This window comes from Tachysurus fulvidraco, chromosome 16 (genome assembly GCF_022655615.1).
Source record: "Tachysurus fulvidraco isolate hzauxx_2018 chromosome 16, HZAU_PFXX_2.0, whole genome shotgun sequence".
NCBI classification, from domain to species: Eukaryota; Metazoa; Chordata; class Actinopteri; order Siluriformes; family Bagridae; genus Tachysurus; species Tachysurus fulvidraco.
Window position 1 is genome coordinate 7,036,479 of NC_062533.1, and position 23,358 is coordinate 7,059,836.

The 23,358-nt window shown below is 38.2% G+C and overlaps 2 protein-coding genes across 3 annotated transcripts; both read left to right on the forward strand.

Moving 5' to 3' along the window:
• Window positions 1–2,625: 2,625 nt before the first annotated feature.
• On the forward strand, window positions 2,626–18,798 carry kctd1 (potassium channel tetramerization domain containing 1). Of its 2 annotated transcripts, none has more exons than XM_027179559.2 (5): window positions 2,626–2,931; window positions 13,998–14,185; window positions 16,775–16,919; window positions 17,621–17,926; window positions 18,360–18,798. In XM_027179559.2, exons 1-5 carry the CDS (start codon window positions 2,923–2,925, stop codon window positions 18,522–18,524), a joined length of 813 nt encoding a protein of 270 aa, XP_027035360.1. In that variant the 5' UTR covers window positions 2,626–2,922; the 3' UTR covers window positions 18,525–18,798. The 2 variants fall into 2 exon arrangements, with proteins under 2 accessions (XP_027035360.1, XP_027035358.1); XM_027179557.2 differs by lacking the exon at window positions 2,626–2,931 and adding an exon at window positions 10,707–12,295.
• Window positions 18,799–20,297: 1,499 nt separating this feature from the next.
• On the forward strand, window positions 20,298–22,373 carry LOC113664029 (phosphatase and actin regulator 4-like). The gene is made up of 5 exons (XM_027179615.2): window positions 20,298–20,504; window positions 20,887–21,268; window positions 21,406–21,612; window positions 21,885–22,111; window positions 22,245–22,373. Coding segments are annotated over exons 2-5 (792 nt in total). The 5' UTR covers window positions 20,298–20,504; window positions 20,887–20,911; the 3' UTR covers window positions 22,246–22,373.
• The last annotated feature ends 985 nt before the right edge of the window (window positions 22,374–23,358 follow it).

Genomic DNA, 23,358 nt, shown 5'->3' on the forward strand with positions numbered 1-23,358 from the left:
CAAATGTTTGAGTCATGAGGAATTAAGGCATTCTTTGTGTCTTTATTGATATATTGGACAATGAAACTGATCACAATAACTTATTAATAATAGTGTAGGGCCTTTTATAGAAAATACAGCATCAACTCATCTAGGGATTGACAGATACAAGTCCGGCCAGAGGGATTTTGAGCCGTTCCTCTTGCAAAGCAGTGGCCAGGTCACTAGGTGATACTGGTGGAGGAAAAGGTTTATGTTTTGTGTCACGTGTCTGCCCCTCCCTTGTCTCTTCCTCCCCGCTTCTGCACACCTGTTCCTCATGTCTAATTGTCTTGTCTATAGCCGTGCCGCCTTGCCTATGGCAACGCGGAATCCTTTTCGTCTGTTGTGGTTGTTCTAGTCATGTCTGATTTTGTCGTTGTTCTTGTTTTGTGTTTTTATGTAATAAATCTTGTATTTTTATGCTATCCTGCACTTGGGTCTGTTTTTATCCCCGCATCCCTGACAGGTTTCCTTCAAAACACCCCAAAGTGGTTCAAAAAATATTCAGATCTGGTGACCATACAAGTCATGGGAGATATTCAACTTTACTTAATTCTTGCTGAGTGTTTGGGTGCATTACAATGTTTGAACCCTTGAGTGCACATGGCCCTCCAATGGCTCACTATTCGTTGGCAATGCAGCACCCATCTAGCACAAGTAGTGTGCCTTGGGAATGCCATGATATTGTAGCCCAAACTATCACTGTGCTTCACACTGGGCACACAACCATCCAGGTGATAAGATTCTTCAAGGCTTCTTCATAAACCGTACCTTTCCTGAATGTGGGAAACACAGCGAATGTGGATTAACATAGAACAGTATGTTTCAAATTGTCCACAGGAGAGTCAAGGTGCACGTTTTATTCTGCAGTAAGTTGGGCAGCTCTGGTTTTATGTTTGTTTGTTTTTTATCAAATTCCTATTAGTACCTGTACATGCCTTTAAGACAGTTTCCTCTTGTGTCGACCAGTACTAACGTAGGATGTGGTTTGTTGACCTGGATACAGTGGCTCTTCATACACCACAAAGACTTTCTTACCTCACTTTTATCTAATCCTGTCTATTACTAGTCTCTCATTGAATTTATTAGAACTTAATGGTCTCTATCCACAACTAATGATCTTTATTTTTAATAATCAATTACAATAGATATATATCAAATGTATAGTCAATGCACACACTGATACAGCCATCTCTGATGTTTCCTCAGTTTGATTATTCTCTATGAATACTTATTGGGCTACAGTATGACTTTGCATTGAATGTTCATATCTCCTGAGATTGTTGATTGTGATGAAGGTTTGGCTCCAGGCTCTTCTCCAGCTGCTTTCACATCAAGCCTTTTTTTGCATTTGCTATTTGGATTTGTATCTTTGTAGAATATTAATTAAATGTGTATAATAATATGTGAAGTGTTATAGGCACTAGAAACACATGCACATACACAGTCTTCTGCAGGTTTTGAATAATCTAGACATAGATACAGAGAGCATCCTCGATAATTACTTGTGAGAATTAATCATTTACACGTGCATGTGTGAACTATGAAATACACGTACATACAATGCAACTTGTGTGTACACATGTTCAAGTGTAAAACAAGATTTGTATATATAAATGGATATTGTAACAGAGATTCAAATACAACCAAAATTCAGCTCACTGAGGCCCTGTATTAGTTTGCTGTAGTACAATTTGTAACCACATTTGTTGGCATGTTAGTGAAACGGAAAGGATTCAGATTTGCACTTGTTAGTTATATATCCATTGATTATTTTCAGAAATCTAATTCTGTCCAATTTCACTTCACCCTGTTATCTTCTGCCACATTTTTCCTCAAGATAAACGCATTTTTAGAAGGTTTTGGAAACAAATACGAGGTCACATTTTATAAGATGATTATCAGTTTTCAACAAATTTGTAAAACATTCTGTTGTAAAACATTCTATTCATTAATTTTTTTTTCTGGTATGTTGCTTATTTTGATTTCTAAGTTAATTTATTGTACTGATATTATAACTAACAACCAGATATGAATGTAGTGATGGTATAAAAACCAATGCAGTTAACACACTAAGTAGCTTGGTACGGTTTGCCAGTCATTCTTTTTTAAGCATATCCGCTCACAGAATGAGCAGAGCATGAGAGACTTACTAAAAGTGTTTCACTAGATAAAATCATGTTTTTTCGAACACATTTTCCTAGAAAAAGGGGCTGTGTGGAGTGTCATTGTTGGCTGCTATTTAACAATTAAGCATTTTACATATGAGAATAAATGATGTCATCATGTCTAATCATATAGTCATTTGTGTAAAGCAATGACAAAAATGACAAGCCTGCAGTGGGTGTGTGGGTGTGTGTGTCAGACAATTTTACCTCGTTAGGACGTTTGGTTGTTAAAAGGGATAATAAAATCTTTTTAGATACTGAGGTTAAGATTGGGGTTATATTTAGGTGCAGCATGATTTGCCGCACTAATAATTCTGTCAGGGGAAAAGGTCCTCACCAGGAGAGTAGGACGAGCGTGTGTGTTTGATTGCTGATGCGATCTGCTCGGTTCCCTGTGCGCGCAGGAACAGCCTCGGGCTGCGCGCTGTCAAAGCAAGCCGAGATGGAGGAGAAGAGGGCGGCTGTTTTATAAAGGAAAAACACGTTCAGTGCAATTTCTCCGCAATGTCTCTCTTACTGAAAAACACAGTGCTCAGATAGTGTTTAGATCGTGCGCATCGCCAGTAGCGTGTTGCTGAGATCTCAGTCCGCTCAAGCGCAGATCTTCAGGGCACAGATTTGTGAGGTCGTCAGTGGCTCCGGGCCCAAGAGCAGAATCTCCTCTCTCCACTTCCGCTTCTCCGGGTGTAGTGACACAGGAACCGAGAGGAAAACACACAACCCTGAACGTTTCATGTTTCAGGTGAGTCTCTCTCTCTCTCTCTCTCTCTCTCTCTCTCTCTCTCTCTCTCTCTCTCTCTCTCTCTCTCTCTCTCTCTCTCTCTCTCTCTCTGTGTGTGTGTGTGTGTGTGTGTGTGTGTGTGTGTGTGTGTGTGTGTGTGTGTGTGTGTGTGTGTGTGTGTGTGTGTGTGTGGTTATTCTGCACCGTTTACGCATGTGCCAAAAAGCTACTGCAAACTAGTGTCTAAAACTATTTATTCAGTTTTATTTGTATAGAGACTTTAACGATGGACTTTGTCGCTAAGCAGCTTTACAGGTTTTTAAAATATTCCCAGCTTTACCCCAGTGCCCCCAGTACAGACTTCAGATTATTCATGACAAGATATTGCTGAATGAGTGATTAAATACAGTATAGACGTGTATACTGTTGTAAAATCTGGTATAGTATTGTATTGTATTAGATTGTATTGTATGCTATTGTATTGTGTAGTGTAGTGTAGTGTAGTGTGGTATGGTACGGTATGGTATAGTATTGTATTGTGTTGAATTGTATTGTATAGTGTAGTGTAGTGTGGTATAGAATTGTATAGTATTGTATTGTATAGTGTAGTATAGTATATTGTATAGTGTGGCATTGTATTGTATAGTGTAATATAGTATGGTGTAGTGTGGTGTGGTGTGCTATGGTATGGTATGGTATGGTATGGTATTAAATTAAACTGAAAAACAATCAATTTAAATCAGATCAGTTTTCCATAAAGTACTCAGTGTTTCTAATATTTTTAGTAGTTATGGTTCACAGGAACTTTTTCCATTTCCACATTAAAATTTAACATGCACACTGGTAGACAAGTATAATAACAACAAGTAAAGACAAATATTAATAGTGTTTTTTTTTTTTAAGTTCTTTTTAATCTTTTTAATTTGAATTTCTATAGTGGAATTTTATCACATACACAGTCGCCAATTCCCAAACTGTAAACTGTAATCTAGAGAAACTTTGACTATTATGAATTAACTGAATAGTTAACATCTATTACATTTTCAAACATTTCACCACAGATACTGAATAGATTTAAACATCACTGATATGTCCTGGCAAATCTGTATTACCTTGGTTTAGTATAGTTTCCACAAAGCTTGCACTAGTATGGTCAGGCTTTTACATATGCAGCATTAAGTATTTGAATGGAACCAAGGTGAGAAGTCAGCCGTCACACATTCTCTCTCTCTTTTTTTTTTCTGGTGTCCATCGGGTACCAATTCTAGTGCAGTTCAGTTGCAGTTAGACTGCAGTGCATTCTGGATTTGATTATAAATGCACAAAGTGAACCAAACTCGCTGTGTGTTTTGGGCTACTGACAACATTTTTTCTGTTGATGTGAGCTGTTAAACTGAGCCCCGAGGCACAAACTGAGCCAAAGGACAGAACTGACATGCTGTGGAAATGTGATGTGTTCTACAGATTTGGACAAATTAATAAATGGGGGGAAATGCTGGATGTGATGCACGGTATGTTTTATAAAAGGTTCATTATCTTCAATGTTTTCTGTGATTTTTAGACCAGTTGGTTTACCTTTTTCTATCACTATGTTTCTCACCAGTGAACAAAGTTACATGCCCTCCAAACAACGCTCTTTTTTGCTCCTATTTTTTTGATGGTTAAGAAATTGCTATGAGAAAACAAGCCAAATTGAAAAGCAATTTCACTCTGAATTGAACTTGATCAACAGATTAATAAGTGTGAAAGTGCTCCGAGCCTAGGATGAAAAGAAAAATGAAATAAAAATGTGGACTGGTGCCAGTGATAATGAGCTGTTCTGAACTGTTCTGATAAATGTCTCTTTGAAAAATGACTGGCCACTTAACAAAAACAAGAATAAAACAACAATGAAGAAATAATAATAGATTCATTATATAATATTATATCATATATTATTAGTATATAATAATATAATAATGTATCTGATTCTCTAATAATTATTTTTTTTTAGTGTTTGCTAGAGTATTTATTTATTTTTTTTACAAATTCAGATTTTTTTCACAGACAGATACTGTACACATGTACAACAGGTAGTGAACTGCTTTCTGACTGTCTGCATCATAAAATATAGAAGCAGTAAGAATAAAAGTTGAATAAAATTAAGAATAAGTACATTACATTAATTTATCATTTTAATATGATTATGCTATGAATTCAATTAACTGTTGGGGTGGGAAAGGGAAGAAAGTAAAAAAAAAATTTAAGTATGTATATATAGAGGTAGTGTATAGTGTGTAGGTGAGTCCAGAAAAAGTCCACATTCTATGTATTGTTCTGATTGAGGGTCCTCTGTGTTAAGATTCTCTGTGTGTTTGCCTTCAAGGAGCAGAAGTGCTTCGCTAACTGCAACAGAGAGAAGAAAATCAGTTGACAATGATAATGACAAACTATGGAACTGGGTTAATCTTGTCATTCCTCCCACGGTTTGCCGTCACTGTGACATACATGCACAGGCCGACTGATTCATTTCACTCAGGAGGATTCGTAATATCTTCTGTGAGATACTGATAGCTGGTGTAAAAATACTACAGTGTATTGTCAGGCACTGGAAACACTTTTATTTCATTCAGTATAATGAAGCAGGGATAAAATTAAGCCCCACTAGCAATGCACATTATTATTATTATTATTATTATTATTATTATTATTATTATTATTATTATTATTATTATTATTATCATCATCATCAAAGAATATTTGTTTATTTATTTTTTGTACTTTTTCTACCACTACTCAAATATATCTGCATTCATGTATATACATTTTTATATTTTTCCATAAACTGTCTTCTACACTTTCCCACCTACATACTGTAGTAAAGTATTTCACTTCATATTGTACTGTGCATGGTTGTGTATCTAAGAAATCATTTTTCAAATATGCAATAGTTTAGTATCATTTAGTTTGTCCATGTTGTAATACAGACTTTTTTTATCAGAAAAATTTCAGAAACATTTTTAATATTCATCAGTCACTTACTGTTTATTTTCACCATTACCATATGACACACATCTTCTAATTAAGAGAACTGTTTACTGTATAATGTGGTGGTGGTGGTAATGGGAATGTGTGTGTTCATGTGATGTGTGGGTGTTTTAGAGTGTAGCCTGTGGGTGATCCATTTGTTTGATATGCAATTAATACTGCATGCTCATTAAAGAAAATGGTGACAGGTTGTTTATTACCTGAGGAAACGTGACAGGTTGTTCATTACCCAAGGAAACAAACGTCCAAATAGATGGTAGAAGTCTGTCGGGTCAAAGACAAGATGTCTTTGTTTTTTTCCCATCTTGATGTTACAGAAAGCTAAATCACAAACCTGTTAAACTTGCCAGTAAATATATCCTTGTAGTAACAGCCATGTGCTATTTCACATGTCAAGTGCACTTGCTGATTAATTACTGACTGCGGTCCATCTGTTGTGTGAATCCCATTAATCACCGCAAAGGGACCGCCAGAGGTCCACCCCTGACTCCACCCCTGACTCTGTGTTATTTGGGGTATGTAAGGTGGGTGTATCAGCCATGGTGCTGAGGTTTTTAACACCTCACTGACACTGCTGGGCTGAGAGTAGTCCAACAATCAACCATACGCAGCCAACAGTGCCATATTTAGAAAGTGATCTCTGATGAACTGTTACGTGTAGATTAACACACACTGTTTATGAAAAATAAGAAAGTAAAAAAAAAAAAAAAGAAAGTAAATCTCTAACTGCCTGCAAACAATGTAAGTGTCTGATTCACTTACATTCACCTACATCACTTACATCACTCTGATTCACTCATTCTGTCACATCAGTGTGATGAATCGAAATAGGAAAGAATCTGCTAATGGAGTTTAGCTGAGCGCTCTTCTGTGGCTCAAGTGGTTAAGGTTCTGGGTTGTTGATCGGGGTTCAAGCCTCGTCAATGCCAAGCTGCCACGGTTGGACCATTGAGCAAGGCCCTTAGCCCTCTCTGCTCAAAGGGCACTTTATCATTTCTGACCCTGCACTCTGACCCCTACCTCCAAAGTTAGGATGTGTGAAGAAAAGATTTCACCTCACTTTAATGTATGTGACAACGATAAAGGATTTTATTCTATTCTATATGGTTGTTGTCTAAATGGTTGCAGGCATCCTCTCTCTCTCTCTCTCTCTCTCTCTCTCTCTCTCTCTCTCTCTCTCTCTCTCTATCTATCTATCTATCTATCTATCTTTTTGGTAGTATCTTGGATGAACTTTTTTCCTTTTCCATACTAACTGGACCCTAGGCATATACAGTATATCATCCCTGCACTTCAGAGACTGTTGAACCATTTTTCCACTTTAAATCTTTTTTTTTTTTGTCAGTACTGTGTTCAGTGGTGTTCCTTCCTGTGTTGATTTCTTTCCACTGATGAGTGGATTAGAGAGGGGTAATAAAATATGCATATGATGCAAGTTTTTTTTTTTTGTTTAGTTTTTTGTCTATCACAAGGAACTCATTTCGTGAATGAATTTGTAATTACATGATGAGTTGAATTAGGAGTTTTATATGAGACTATAAAAATGTTTAAACTTTGCAGTGCTGTAGCCAGCACTGAAGCTTGACACCGCTAATAATATGTGCATTACACATTCACTGAATCTTTTTGTCAAATCCAGGTCTTCTTTCCACCCACGCACTCAATTTTCATGTCTATAGTCAGTAGTAGGATTCAGACTGTTGCCCTCAAGTACTGAAGATGTTAATGTGAGTTTGGAAACATTTCATACACAAGTTGCTAATCTCTCTGTCACTTCTCTTCACACTACCACTCATGCATAGAAATATGGATAAGATTAATTTTTCAAAAGTGGGAGAGCGTTATTCTTTATATATGCCTTCCTGATATGTGATGTAATTTAATACACTTAAATACACTTTAATTCACTACTGAAAAATTCTGTTTCACGCCAGTGCATTTTGATTCAGGCCAGATTGTATAAGATTACATTTTTTTAGCCTTTTTTTTTAAAATTTATCTAGGCTTATAAACTGATGCAGCCATATCATACAAAATGTTGGGTCAGTTTTCCAACTGTTTTTTTTTTTTTAAGAACCACTCATTCATACAGAGTTGTGTATCAGATCCTCTACAAAAAAAAAAACAACATCGTTAACTAGCAAAAACGTATATGTACGTACGATGTTTATAAGGCCTTGTCCTTCTATGCTTTTACCTTGTATCTGTAGTGACCAGAGACTGACATTGTCATCGGTTGTTTTCTTAAGATTATGACAAGGGCAGTAGGGACTGGAGACGAGTTGTCGGGAATTAGGCATAAACAACGTCCAGTAAATCTTCTAGTAGGCCTTCTAGCAGACCTTGGCCCGGTCCAGATTAGCTTGATCAGGAGATGAGCATGTGGTGATTTTGAGCCAATGATTGAGGATGTTTTGCTTTTACATATCTTCTTTAATTGAGTTCTGTCTATAAAATCTTGATGTAATCAATGATCGTGGCCCTTCATCTCTCATGATATATGCGAAGTGTTGGGTCCTGCTGCGCAGCTGAGCACAATAAATTGTGAAACCGTTTTTTACTCTTGCCCGTGCCTACCAGTGTGATATTTTACGCTTTAATTCTCTCAAACCTCAAAACTTCCACAGAGGACAGAGATGTTTGTACTTTTCAGTTAATCAGTATAAAGACACATATCAAGCTGCATCAAGCTCATATCAAGAAAACAAGAAACTAGTAAAGGAACAACTATTTACTGTATATATGACATATATTTTATGCAGTAAAGAATATTCCACATTAAATGCTATAAAAAGGTTCTATATGATGTGTCAATCATAACTTTAAGTTTAATAAGTTTAAAATTGCTGTGGAGCAAGTAATTTAATACACTCTGGGGGGGGTAGTGTTAGTGAAAAATAAACAACTTTGCAATGGTAATGCACTGTACAATATTGTAGATTTTATTTTCTGTTGTGTTGTATTCTTCACTAACAGACTGAGTAACAGTGAGCTCCAGTGGAGTTCCTTCATAGGGAAAAACTGGGCATCCTGTTGTTTCCATATGAACTATGTTACATTAATTCATTTCTCATGTAGATCCTACACACTTATGCTTTACATCTTTATGTATTCTCCTTTCTTTTTGTACACTCAAGTGTTATCTCTGTGTGACAGCCCAGGGCTCTGGCAGTGGTTTCATTTCTATCGCTCCATGGTGTTCATTTCTGCAGAACTTCATGTCAAGCCTCAGAGGGAAATGTCATTTATGGCACTGCATATGCTCAGATTTTTTTTTAATTCCTCCTTCTGAACTTCTCTATCAGCACAGATTACTCAGGGAACACATTACCTACCTGCACACACACACACAAAAAAGCCCTCCTCCAATCCACCACGTAACCATGTAATGAGTCTGATGTGCCTTTTGAAGAGCAGGCATGTTATTTTCCCTCATGCCCCCAGGCCACCCTGCAGTGCAAATGATTATGAAATTGAAATTAAAACTATAAATATATTCTGCCTCTCTCTCTTATCACCATCCACACAAAGTGCATACAAATCAGGCCCAGATCAGGGCTCCTGTTCAAGACTCTTCTTTAAAGCTGGAATAATTGCTAATTGGGTAGCTGGGTGTGAAATGGGTTCTTCTAGGTGGAATTTTAAATGTGAAGGAGACAAGAAATAATTTTACCCTCTTGACTTTTTTCTTTTTCCTTTAAGAGATGTCATTTCTGGTTCTGGTGACACACCTGCAGGCGTTAACAGCAGAACGAGACAAAAGAATAGTCTTTGCATTTTAAATTGAAACCTTACAGGATGTCTCTGCAACAGAGAGCCAAAGGTGATGAAGACTACTGCTATATTTAAGTGCATGTGTCTAACTGGATACAGCTGAAGTTTAGGAGTAATATTCAAGTCCTGAAGTGCCAAGTGTTCTTTTCATGGTTTGGGATATAATCCCTTACAACCTTTAAGTCACTTTCACATAATTGCTAAGGTATCACTGTCACCACCCTAGAGATGGCACAACGGCACAGTAACTTAAAATGTATATAATTATATATACCTGATATTTAAAAAGAATACTCTTCATTTGTTGTATATTTGTTTAAGCCGATGAACAATTGTTCTTTATTTCTGCTGAATCCGATAAAAACGTTTTTAGCATTAAAAAAAGTCTCAAAGTGAGATTCAAATCAGAACAATGACGAGCTCGTTGCACTGATTTCACACATTTCTTCAAGATAAGATGCCAAAAGAGTTAGTGCATCACAATTCCAATTTAATCGTGAAAATACATCTAGGATTGAAGAAAAGCTTGTTTGACTCATACATGAATAGCAGTGTTGTTTATTTCCAAACCAGTGAACAAGCTCAACGAACATGATGATTGGTAAAACATCTCATTCTCTATTCTCACCTTGTAATGTTGTCATTCAAAAGTACACAAAGAAATGTATTAGACTATATAATTAGATGGAAAATTGCACAGACCCGGTCACACACTCGGAGGAGCATGAAATACATGCGCAGTGCTTCATTAATTAAACAAGTGTATGTGTGAGATTTAAATCATATTCGCATTCTTCTATGCCTGTTAAAGTAGTCCTATCTACCTTTTAGTTTCCCCTTCATCTAACTGTAGCATTGTGTATCCAAATGTATATGAGACAGAGTAAGGGTAAGTTTGAATTTTGGGGATGCTCCCACCCTTTTCTCTGCACCTTTAAGAGCGCCTGCGTGCCTGAGCTCATTGCTGAAGGTCATTAAAAAAGCACGTTAAAAAAAAAACAAGCTCTCAGCTCTGCGGTCCAATATAGCGCATGCGCACTGCCCCGGGACTCATACACTCTCAGACCGCAATATGGCGAGAATGCCTGGCAGCGGGCACCAGTGCTGTGGCGACGACGCGGCCCCGGCGTCCGGGGAAAGAGAACGGGACACAGAGGACGGGGAGGAAGGAGAGATTCAGGAGATCCAGATCACGGTGGACGAGGGGGAAGAGTGCGAGGATGAAGAAGCCGAGTTGGAGTCCAAGAACTGCGAGAGCGCGGAAGCGGTCCTTATGCGGAATATAGACCAACAGCGCGGGGGGCACGAGCTGCTCATGTCTCCCCTGGACCCGGATGCTCATGAGGGAGAGACGACTCATCTGTCCGTGTCCGAACGCTCGCGTCTGAGCGAGAACACGCGCTTGGCCACGCGTTACGCTGTGCGGATCTTTCGCGAGTATTTGAGCGAGACAGCACAGAGTACGAACTTCGAAAACATGGACAAACACGGGCTCTGCAGGGTCCTGCGCGCGTTTTACTCTGAGGCGCGCTCCAAGAGCGGTCAGTTGTACAGCAAGTCGTCGCTGATCAGCATACGCAGTTCGCTTAACCGGTATCTCAACGAGCCGCCCTTTTGCCGCACGCTCGACCTGACCAAGGACCCGGAGCTGCGCAGTGCCAACCTGGCGCTTGCTGCTGTCATCCGCCGCCTAGAGGAGCAGGGCGCTGGACCCGTGGTTCAGAAGCAGGCGATCACGCGCGCCGACCTGCGCAGGCTGTATGCGTCTGCCGCGTTCAGTGCGCGCACTCCGTTCGGACTGCTCAACAAAGTGTGGTTCGAGACGTGCATGTACTTCTGCACGAGGGGCCGAGAGAACCAACGCGAGCTCGAGGAGGACTCTTTCGGGCTCGCCACGGACGAGGACGGGAGGAGATTCGTGTACTTCAAAGCGCTCGGTCCCTACCACAAGTCCCGCTCTTCATCCTGGAGCAGGAAAAGATCAGACACGGATGAGGAAAACCTCCCGCGCATGTACGAAACCGGCACGGAGTTTTGCCCATACGCAAGCTTCGTGAAGTACCTGTCAAAGCGCAATCCCGCGTGCAGGGCTTTTTTCCAGCGTCCGCGCGATCACTGCAGCGAAAACGACACTACGTGGTACGAGAATAAAGCCGTGGGTAAAAACCTGCTGGGCACGAGAATGCAGATGCTCTCACGCGCAGCTAAGCTCTCCAAAACATACACCAACCACTGCATCGGTGCCGTCTCCATAGCAACTCTCAACAGCGTCGCCGGCATCGGCTCGAAATTGGCGCCGCTACATGTTGCACCGGAAATGGTCAACGGAAGCCAGCGGCCAAGTCGCGACACCGAAGACCCACCGGACCTTGAGACGCGTAAAATGTGCAAACGTCCACGATCGGAAATGTATTCCGCGCATGTGCCGGGACCGGGGTATTCTCCTAAAAGGCTTTGCGCTCGCCCTGTTGCAGAGGACGCAAACCCTCCGGTGCGGATTAAAGTCAGCGTGGATTCCGTGGTCCCCGTCGCCCCGGCTGCGCTTGAGCACGAAGGGGAACCTGCACTCGTGCTGCCTGCGCAGGTAACAACAACTTCAGGTCTAATTCAGAGCAAATATTCACAAAGAGACGAAATATTGGCGCGCGTTACGGCGTTAACGCGTCACCAATCAGTTGCTGGCAAAATGCACGTTCGTGTTTTGGTTTTAAATGTGTTGTTGGTGCGGCCTGTCCTATTAGTTAATCTGGTAACTGATAGAGACTACCTGGTGGTCACGTGGTCACTTAGGGATACCCAGTTCCTGACCTGAAGGACACAATTGGGTCCATTTATTCAACTGACACATAAACGGGCAAGTTTGGTGTGTTTGATCTGGAAAATCAGCAAACTGTGGAGCATGAATCACACAGGGGTTGGGAAACTCTAATAGACAGGTTTAGTCTGTTTTTGTCATTGCAGATCGTCTATGACAGACTAAAAAATAAGTATGAAACTGTCTAACTGTCTAAAAACAAGGTGGTGTCTCTTGTTCATTTTCATGTTCATACGTATTTCTTCATAGCATGTTCATTCTCCATCGTTGTGTCAATATGCAAGTAATGTATTTCTTTCAGAAATCCACATAACACTTGAATAAATAAATCAAATGCCCTGCTGTCTCATCTTTGACTCATCTCTTTGTATTATAGAAATATTTGTCTGCTGGAGTTTGACAAATATTTCAAGTCTTTATATAGTTGGGGGCTTCATTTAATCATTTGTAACTGTGTTGTTCACACTTTTACTATGCTTGATTTAATTCAGACCATGATGTCAGTGGGTTCATATCCTATTCACACATCATGACAGTTACCATAGGTAAGGACCTAATGGATTAAGATATTGGGACATTAACAGAGAGAAGAGATTTCTCTGGAAGTGCACCTGTTCACTAGGTTTAGAATATCATAACAACAGGCAATTCTGAATAAGGGATAGAAAATTAAGAAAAGTGTGCTGTATGAATTGTTCCAGCATCTCTAATTATACTCCTGGCTGTGCCATGTCATAGTTTTGAACAGTGCTTATCAGTGCTGTGATGTTGGGGATTATGGTGGGATATGCTGACACAATAATGTTGCAGAGACAGATGTCATGTCCCTAGCCCAGCAGAAGAGAGCAACACTTTGAAACACATTTCTGTTTTGGTGGTTTTTTTTATTTTTTTATTTTGAGAGTAATGCTGATGGCCATACCTTTTATACAGAACAAACAGAGATTGTCTCAGACAAAGCTGGAGCATACTGTATGCAAATGACAGTACTTGTAGCTCTGCTGCAATAATTTAATTGCCCCTTTTATATGGTAATATATTATTATTATTATTATTATTATTATTATTATTATTATTATTATTATTATTATTATTATCATCTATCTATCTATCTATCTATCTATCTATCTATCTATCTATCTATCTATCTATCTATCTATTTATTTATTTTTATTTTATTTATTTATTTTACACAGCCCACATGTTTATCAGGAGTTTGACCTACATTCAGCACTGTCCTCATATCACATGATTGCACGAGCTATTAGTTGTACTGGACATCCTGTGCAGTCCCACAGGAACACATTGGCTGCCTGTGGGGCTTCTCTGTCCAACTGTTTCACTCTCCATTGATGTCTTGTCTCTATATCCATACATACAAATACTTATAAAAATGCGTACAAACCTATGTTAACATGGTTAAAGATATTTATACCCACTTTCTCATTCATACCTTGCTTTTGTACCTCAGGAACATCACAGCAGTGTGGCCATGTCGGCTCGGCCTCGCTTGGCACAGTCGCCAGCCTCCCCAATGGGTACAGCTGGCATCCCCACACCGGCCCAGCTGACCAAGGCCAATGCACCAGTGCACATTGACGTGGGAGGACAGATGTACACCAGTAGTCTTGCTACGCTCACTAAATACCCAGAATCTCGGTAAAACACACATACATTTTTTTTTATTTTTTTTGCAAAATTGTGTTGAAAAGACATACAGGTGTTAGCATAATTTGTTTTTCAACTACAGCTAAAAAAAAAATAACAATCCTCCACGAGCGTGTGTTGCAATTCTAGTATTTAACCACTAGGTGTAATAATAACAATATGGAACTAATATGCTCAATGTGTCAAGGGAAATAAAGCACACTGCTCCATGATTGCACATCTATGAATGTGAGCAAATCAATGGAACAAATCAATGAAAGCCTTTTTTTTTTTTTTTAAATTACTGGTCATTACAAATAGCAATTTTCTATTTCAGCAGTGTTATGACTGGTGTATGATGTATGATGATTAAGGACTATAAAAAGATTAGCATTTGCTGAATTAGCCTAGTGTTCATATGGACAATCAACCACAAGCTGGATATGAACTAATTAGTTATGAAATATTATAAATTGGTATACATGAAAATCCTGTACTTTCATAAAAAATATTTTATATTTCTATTCCTACTCCTGATTATGTGTAAATATATGTTTAAGAGTAGTATCTAATGAAAAACTTGACTGCTTAGTTCAAATCGTTTATTTATTAATGTATAAAATAAATACTGTATGAATGGAGTTTGGCCTCAATTTTTTTGTGCTGCAATCCACAAAATGTAGCTGTAAATCTTTCTCTAAATTTTGGCATCGTCAGGTGTTGTGACTCCACCATATACAATGCTTTAGATGTAGATGTAAATAAATGTTTGCGAAACTGTCTTTTGATCATTTTGAGCTTTCCACTTTGTGAACTTGGCCTTGAGTTTTATGAGTTTTGTGGGCACCAACAAATGTGGTGTAATCCCATGTTTCCTGGTAATTGCCATTTATCGATATTTACAAATAAGAATATAAAGAATATTATCTCTTGAGTTGAGGAGAAAGAGTACTTTTAATCATGATCAGCCCTGCCATTTTGATGCACATACGGGCAACATAGTAAAATAGAAACAGAAAAATGAAACAGTCTATGACATAAAATGCCGTTTTCTGTTTCTTAACTAGTCATACTGAGTCTGTTTTTTTTTCTCATGTCATTCATTATGGGTGCATTATCTGCTGCTTTTCTACAGTGTATGTCATGCTTTCTAGGTTTGCAGTTCCACCTGCATTTCTTTTACTTCTAAATATACCACCACCTTGCCAGTGTTTAGGGGTTGGGGGTGGGGGAGGTCTTGTCTATAGTTATTATCTTGCTGACCAGAACAATTCTGCAATGCCAGGGAGTGTTAAAGTCTCCTGGCTGCTGACTGAGTCAAACATCAAAGGAGAGAGCCTGCAGCACTGGTTCTCTAGCCAGCTTGACATCTTCTCTCTCACAGCTCATATATACTGACACAAAATTATACTGTTTTCTACAGTCTTTAACGTTCACACATAATCTCATACAGTGTCATGCAATCTTAACACATATCTCTTAACATATTCACACAGCACCACAACAGCTTACATACAGTAGTGTCATACAGACTCATACAGATTTATACATAGTCTCTTAACACATACAGATTCACACAGTCTTGTACAATCTCAGTCTCGTACAATTTCACAGTATTTTACAGACTCAATCAGTCTCAATCTCTCACAGTATCATAGGGACTCATAATCTCATCGTTTCTCAGAACTCAGTGTCATACAAACTCAGAGTCACTAACGGTATTACAGAGACATCACACAAAGTTTTATACTCTATACTCTCAAAGTATTACACAGACTCAGTCTTGTACAGCTTCACTCAGATAGCCTCATAGAGCCTCACACAGACTCAGACTCATACAGCCTCACAGACTCAGACTCATACAGCCTCACACAAACAGCCTTGTACAGCCTCACACAGACTCAGCATCGTACAGACTCTCATTGTTTTGTACAGAATCATTCAGACTTACAGTCACACACTCACACAGCCCATTCAAACTCACAATATCATGCAATAGCATAAAAACTCACAATTATTCACAGTCTCTCACTTTCCCCATGCAGCCACATACAGACTTATACAGGCTTTCTCATGCTCACATATTTACATGCTCACACTCATACATTCTCACAGTGGCACACACTCTGACACTTAGAGAGTCTTGCACTGGTCAGCAGTGTCAGGGCATCATGTGCCCCAGGGGTCCTATTGTTCTATATTATACTGTATACCTTTGTGTTATTCATGTATGAATAACACAAAGCACTGGCTTTAAACATATGATCCATATCCAAATGGGACAGTGTGTGGTCTAAAACACTGTATTCTCTGGTGATAAGTGACAAATACTGGCTACAACTTATACAGCTTTGTCAACAGCATCCAGGTATACACACAAAACTGTGACATCTGCATAAGCAGCTTAGTGCCTGAAGTCATGCTGCTCTGTTACTCATGAATGCTAATCATGTCGATTTCTTTGTTTGTGCATACTCTCGGCATTTTCAGGGGGCTGGTGTACTATCAGGCACCAAAGATGGGCATGCACTTGTCACACATATGAATATACACAGAGGGACTCCTCTCTCCTCTCTATTTCTCCCTCATTCTTATGCACAGGATTGGCAGATTGTTCGATGGCACAGAGCCCATTGTGCTAGACAGTCTAAAGCAGCACTATTTCATCGATCGTGATGGTCATATGTTCCGTTACATCCTCAACTTTCTCAGGACTTCCAAGCTACTTATCCCAGATGACTTTAAGGTGTGTTAGATTCTACGTCTCTTTCTGTATTTGTGTTAATTTCCCAAACACATTTGAGATTGCACTGATCTGAGCAAGTTCAAATCATTACTCAAAATTCATCTCCTGGACTGTTTTTAAATATGTGTTTAATGCTGTTTGCTACTGTTTTGTTGCTTGTGCTGTTTTTTATTGACTTTATGTGATTAATGCTGTATAATTTTAGAATTCAGCAGACTTATATGTCAAGGGTTTTTCCATATATGAATACATAACAGGTATAAATATAGATTTAAATAGAAAATATAGGTAATATATAAAATTTGTTTTACTTAGAAAGCCTGTCAGTATATAGATTACAGGGTATGGAGTTGAGACTAGTCATTTGCTTTGGGACTGGGATCCTGAGATAAACAGAGGTTTTTACTTGAATGTGTGTGAGCAGCCAGATATGAAGCTTGTTGGGCAAATTAGTTAGAAAATGTTGCAGTGGTACAAACTAAATAACATTATACAGCAATAGTAAGCATCTCTGTATTACAAAAAATGTAATTCAGGCCACAACTACATCTGATTTAGATGTAGGCCACAACTACATCTGACATTACACTTATACTATATAAACATAAGCAAGCCCCAAACACAGTACACAGGTCACTCTTAATATTTTACTCCTAATAATTAAATAAAAGAGTGATTATTCTATGTATGTGTTTGAGCAGGACTACAGTCTGCTGTATGAAGAGGCTCAGTATTTCCAGCTGCAGTCACTGCAGGCAGAGCTTGAGCGCTGGCATTCGGAGCAAGACTCAGGGTTTGTATCACGGCCGTGCGAGTGTGTAGTGGTGCGCGTGGCTCCTGAGCTGGGCGAACGGATCACATTGAGTGGTGATAAGGCTCTCATTGAGGACATTTTTCCCGAGATCGGAGATGTCATGTGTAAATCAGTCAACGCAGGATGGAACCATGACTCAACTCATATCATCCGGTTCCCTCTTAACGGATACTGCCATCTCAACTCTGTACAAGTAGGTGGCACAACAAAAAAAATTCTGTAACATACACTTATTATGAGTGCTTTATAATGTTGTTAACAAAAAAGAGTTCATAAAGTTCAGAATTTCCCAACCTAGAGAATGTCAGGTGATGCAACAATACATCCAGTTTTTCACTGAAAGCCAATAAAATTATTAACAAACAAAAACATATGCATTAAAAAAATACAGTTACACTTCCTAGCTAAGTATACAGTATTAGTGTTTGCGCTAACTCACTGAGAGAGAGAGAGAGAGAGAGAGAGAGAGAGAGAGAGAGAGAGAGAGATAGATAATAAAAAAATCTGCTGTTTCCTTAATAATCTGCTAAATAGAATTATAAAATGTGTGTGTGTGTGTGTGTGTGTGTGTGTGTGTGTGTGTGTGTGTGTGTGTGTGTGTGTGTGTGTGTGTGTGTGTGTGTGAGGTTCTGGAGCGGCTTCAGCAAAAGGGATTTGAGATTGCTGCTTCATGTGGAGGTGGTGTGGACTCATCTCAGTTCAGCGAGTACGTTCTTCGGCGAGAGATAAAGCAACTTCGAACTGGAGTCCTGACTTCAGTCATTCAAATTAAACAAGAAACATTGGACTAGTGGAAAATGATCTTTTTGAAAATAATTCTAATAGTTCTGCCATATTACAACACAGCAAGTCAAAGGTTTGTTTTAAAACCTTTTGACTTGTTTTTACTGGATTCATCTCCACCAGTCTCATGAAAAGAAGGAAAGTCAAAAGTAGCTCCATCCAGGGCTCTGTGTATTATTAATATCACCAGAAACTGTATCTCTTAACCGTATTATCAAATTATATTAAAATCAAAAATCACTGCACACACACAAAAGCACAAAATAAAGGTATATGCAAATATTTTTTATTCTAGTCTCTCTTTCTTTTGTGATTCTTTATTCTGTTATATTATTTTTGTAAATACTGTTAAATGTTGGAAATTTTTGAAATAAAAAAGAAAAAAAATATTTGCCTTTGATCAACAATTGGCCACAATTTTAAACACACGGTATCTTCAGAGGCAAATGCTGAGAAATCATTTAGACACGATTATTTAAAAACGTATAAAAACTGAAAATGCCATTTTCTATTTTAGTAAGAATGGTCACATTCTTACAGAGGTAAATGGTCAGGTAGACTGCTAAGAAGGAAATAATCATTTAAATAATCATTCTTTACAACTGTGGTGAGCAGAAAAGCAAACTACATGTGGTCTTTGAAGACAACAACATCCTAATCAATACGCAATTACCAGATTGTGTATTTAAATATTTATATATAAATTATATATTATATACCCTTTTCATTCTGGATCCTCTCAAGGTTTATTCCTCTTCCATTTAAGGGAGTTTTTTCTTGCCTCAGTCACCTTGCTCATTGCGGAAAATACAAACACATTTAAAAATAATTTTAAAATTAAACTTGAATTTTTATATTTTTTTAATCTTTGTATAATGTATATATTTCTTTCTATTATGTTTCTTATGTTCTGAAAAGCTGCTTTGAGACAACATCCATTGTTAAAAGCGCTATACAAATAAATGTGAATTGAATTTTGAATTGAATAATACTTATAAGTAAATAAAATATGGGAAATAATGCTAATATAATGTGTATCAGAAAAATAAAGGTTGAATGTCTTTAAACACCTAGTCATCATGTAAAAATTATAATAATATCATCATACTGCACATTTTCCACATTCAATCGTTATTTTGATCACTTTAAATTCCCAAAATGAAAGAAACACTATAAAAAAAGCAACATTTTTAGTGGCAGTGCATCTGACATTTAAATGATCAGGATTCAGAAACCACTTCAGGTTAGTTCTAACTGCAGTTCATGCCAAAATTTAAATCTCAAGTCAGAATAACAGATTGTAAACACGTTAGCAAAACATATTAGTGGTTAAAGCCAGCTGTATGTGATATCAATGGAGGTGTGGCACAAGGTGCTGCTTCATGTTTGTATGTTGACACAGCGTTGTGCCAGGAGCAATATGTCTGTGTGCCTGGAGAAATATGTACATTTCTGTACTACACTGTATGTATGTACTGTAGACTACACACTGTATTCCCATTTACACAGATATATAGACTGAAAAAATTACAGCGAGGGATCTTGAGGCTGAGCTGCTCATATCTTAAACTACTAGTCAAGACATTTTGAATATAATAGAATTTTTGTCGTGTTGTGGTTGTGAAGGTAAACATATGGTTACATATATACATACACGTACATACATAGTGTAGTGTATAACACTGAAGGCTGCTGTAGGGCGAGTCATGTGACCTACAGGTTCATAGACGTTCCGGAACTCAGCGAGAGCTCATCAAGGTATAAATGTATATTGTTGACATTCGAATTCAGACACAGTGAGCACACTGCATCGAGCAAGCCATTATTTAGAGAGACATATTATTCACAATTTACACTGCATACTTTATATTCACACAACACACGCCAAACTTTTACACAACACACACCAAATTTTTACACAACAGACTTCATTTTAACCAATTTTTCGTATCAAACGAGGAACATCACACCACCAAGTTTGGAAAATGGTAAGTTTCCTGATTATGACTTTGTTGATTAGTAAATTTGATCATCAGGATCCATTTTATTTAAAACATTCACACTGTCTAGTCTAGTTTAATATTTAGTTTGTATAGTTTAATAATAAGTTTAATAATCACTTACATTTATATTAATTTCATATTAAATTGTAAGACAAGTAGCTTTTTGTCTTAGGAGCACTAAAGCCTTAGACATGATGATTTAACACAGAAGTGGGAGATACAGTATAATAAGTAATACATCCAGGCCTGTTTCTGAAGAGAAATGTCATTATTTACATCAGTAAGCTTCAGTAAACCTGTTCATTTCTTTCTTTTTTTTTTTGAAACACTAAGTTTTTCTAAAAGCCAACTCTGTTTCTTCTTTCAGTTCCAGCAGGAAGAAACAGTGCACTATGCGCCTGCAACTTTTACACCTGACTTCAAACACGTCTCTGACAACGTCTACCCCATGTACAACCCTGAGTACCAGTTTGTGTACCAACCTGTGTACTACTCAGTGTACACCCCTGTGTACCAACCTGTGTACTACCCTGAGTACGACCCCGAGTACAACCCTGTGTACCAACCTGTGTACTACCCCGAGTACTACCCCAAGTACACCCCTGAGTACTACCAGGTCCTGCCACAGGATTTCTACCCCCTACCCCCAACCCCCAATGGTGGAGACAGTTGAAGAAGAATGCTTCTTCTCATCTCCAGAGCTTTCTCAGAACCAACAGCCAATTCTGCCTGAAAAGAAGCACACACTGGTAAGAAATCAAAAAAGCAATACATTAAAAATGCTTAAGGTTCTTCTAATGGTGTTTTCACATATAAATCCAGATCTTTAACACCTAAACTATCTCTAGGAGATTCACAGTACAACTCCAACTTGTATTTCCTGCAGATTACATTTCAGTGCCCCAATGATGATAGTCAAGACATTATGGTCAAAGAGCTTAAGAGAGGAACAGCCATGTATGAACCCGAGAGCCTGTTTCCAGGCGAGAACATGTCTGTACCCCAACATGTGTGTCCACCTGAACCTGCATCTCCCCCTGAACCTGTGTCTCCACTCGAACACAAACCGGCCTACATGATACCAAACACAAAGGTACAGCATTAAAGTCTGTCTGCATAACACAGACCTGAGAGGACATGCTTTTGTGTCCATATATGGACATGGGGACGTGCTCATGATTTGATTATCATGAAGCTAGTAAACTTGATCATTAGGATCCATTTTACTTACATCCAGGCCTGTTTCTGAAGAGAAGCATCATTATTATTATTTATCAGTAAGCCTCAGTATGAATCTGTTCATTTCTTTTTGTTTTTCTGAAACCATCAGATTTTCTAAAAGCCAACTCTGTTTTTTTGTTTCAGTTCCAGCAGGAAAAAACAGTGCACTATGTGCCTGCCACTAATACACCTGACTTCGCACACACTGACAACATCTACTCCATGTACAACCCTGAGTACTACCAGGTGCTGCCACCCGACGTCTACCCCAACCCCCAATGGTGGAGACAGTTGAAGATGACTGCTTCCTCCCATCTCCACAGCTTCCTCAGTTCCTCCAGCCATTTCTTCCCGAAAGGAAGCACTCAATGGTAAGAAATAAAAAAAAGCAATACAGTAAAAAAGCTTAAAGTTCTTATAATGGTGTTTTCACATAATAACTCCAGACATTTAACACCTAAACTATCTCTAGCAGATTCACAATTTAACTTGTATTTCCTAAAGATTACAAATCAGGACCCCAATGATGATGGCCAAGACATTATGGTCAACGATCTTCTGGGAAACTCAAAGTGGGTCTGGCCATGAACATAAAGAACCATAATATGACTAAATAAAATTATATCTTCCAACTGTTGCACAAATGGTCTGAGTTTTTAATCACAGTAAATAAATGTTGGTGTAGATGCCTTACACATCAGCAGCAGCAGTTAAAGTGCAGTAAAATAATCAGCTTTAAAATTCCACCTCACTAAAATAAAATTAGAAATTAATAACTGAACATCATTAAAACCTCAATATGAGCTATGAAATAACTGATGAACAGTATTTACCAGAACTGAGTAAATATATATAGATACAGATGTTTGTAACAATAAACTGAACAGAGATTCATACAGTAGAACACATGTGAGAGTCTAAAAAACATGTGAGATTTTTTTAATTTGTGTGCAGTAAGTTTAAAAAACAGTAAGTTTTATATGTTTAACAAAGGACATGTCTGCTGCATCGCCTGTCACCAATCTGTCTAATATCGCTCCTGAGAAAACTTTCTGTTCCTGTGCACATTCTCCACGATGTTCGTATGGGTTTCCTCAAAGTTCTCTGGTTTCTTCCTACATCCCAAAAAACATGACAGGAGTCAGACCGGCTACACACATTAAAGTGACCCTGTGTGTTTATGGAGTCTTAAACCTAGTTCCTTAAACATTATTGAATTAAGATAAATTTAGAGTATATAAGATCTTGCGTGATGAGGTCACGTGGCCGAGATGCTTGAAATCTGATTCGGATAATGAAGCTGCTGAGATTTAAAGATGCTCAAACAAACAAGAAAACACAAAAGGCATCCAGCATCATTAATTTCTTACAAACATCCAGCCTAAATGCACATGAAGCTCTTTATTACTCTATAATAAATTCTAAAAACATTATACTATTATAAAACAAAAACAAATATTAAAAGCTTATTGGTTACAGTCAGTATGGAAGTGTCTGGGTTCACAAGTAACTGGGTACAGACAATCTTATAAAAATAAACCTTTTATGAATTTTCTTATTTCACACGCGTTGTTAATTAAGACAACTGTTATAGTTACAGCATCCTTAATCCTTAATC

Coding starts and splice junctions, on each gene's coding strand:
- kctd1 (XM_027179557.2), top strand. CDS start 10,784: ATGGCGAGAATGCCTGGCAGCGGGCACCAGTGCTGTGGCGACGACGCG. Junction 12,296..13,997: donor CACTCGTGCTGCCTGCGCAG/GTAACAACAACT, acceptor TTTGTACCTCAG/GAACATCACAGCAGTGTGGC. Junction 17,927..18,359: donor GCCATCTCAACTCTGTACAA/GTAGGTGGCACA, acceptor TGTGTGTGTGAG/GTTCTGGAGCGGCTTCAGCA.
- LOC113664029 (XM_027179615.2), top strand. CDS start 20,912: ATGCGCCTGCAACTTTTACACCTGACTTCAAACACGTCTCTGACAACG. Junction 21,269..21,405: donor CTGAAAAGAAGCACACACTG/GTAAGAAATCAA, acceptor TATTTCCTGCAG/ATTACATTTCAGTGCCCCAA. Junction 21,613..21,884: donor ACATGATACCAAACACAAAG/GTACAGCATTAA, acceptor TTTTTGTTTCAG/TTCCAGCAGGAAAAAACAGT.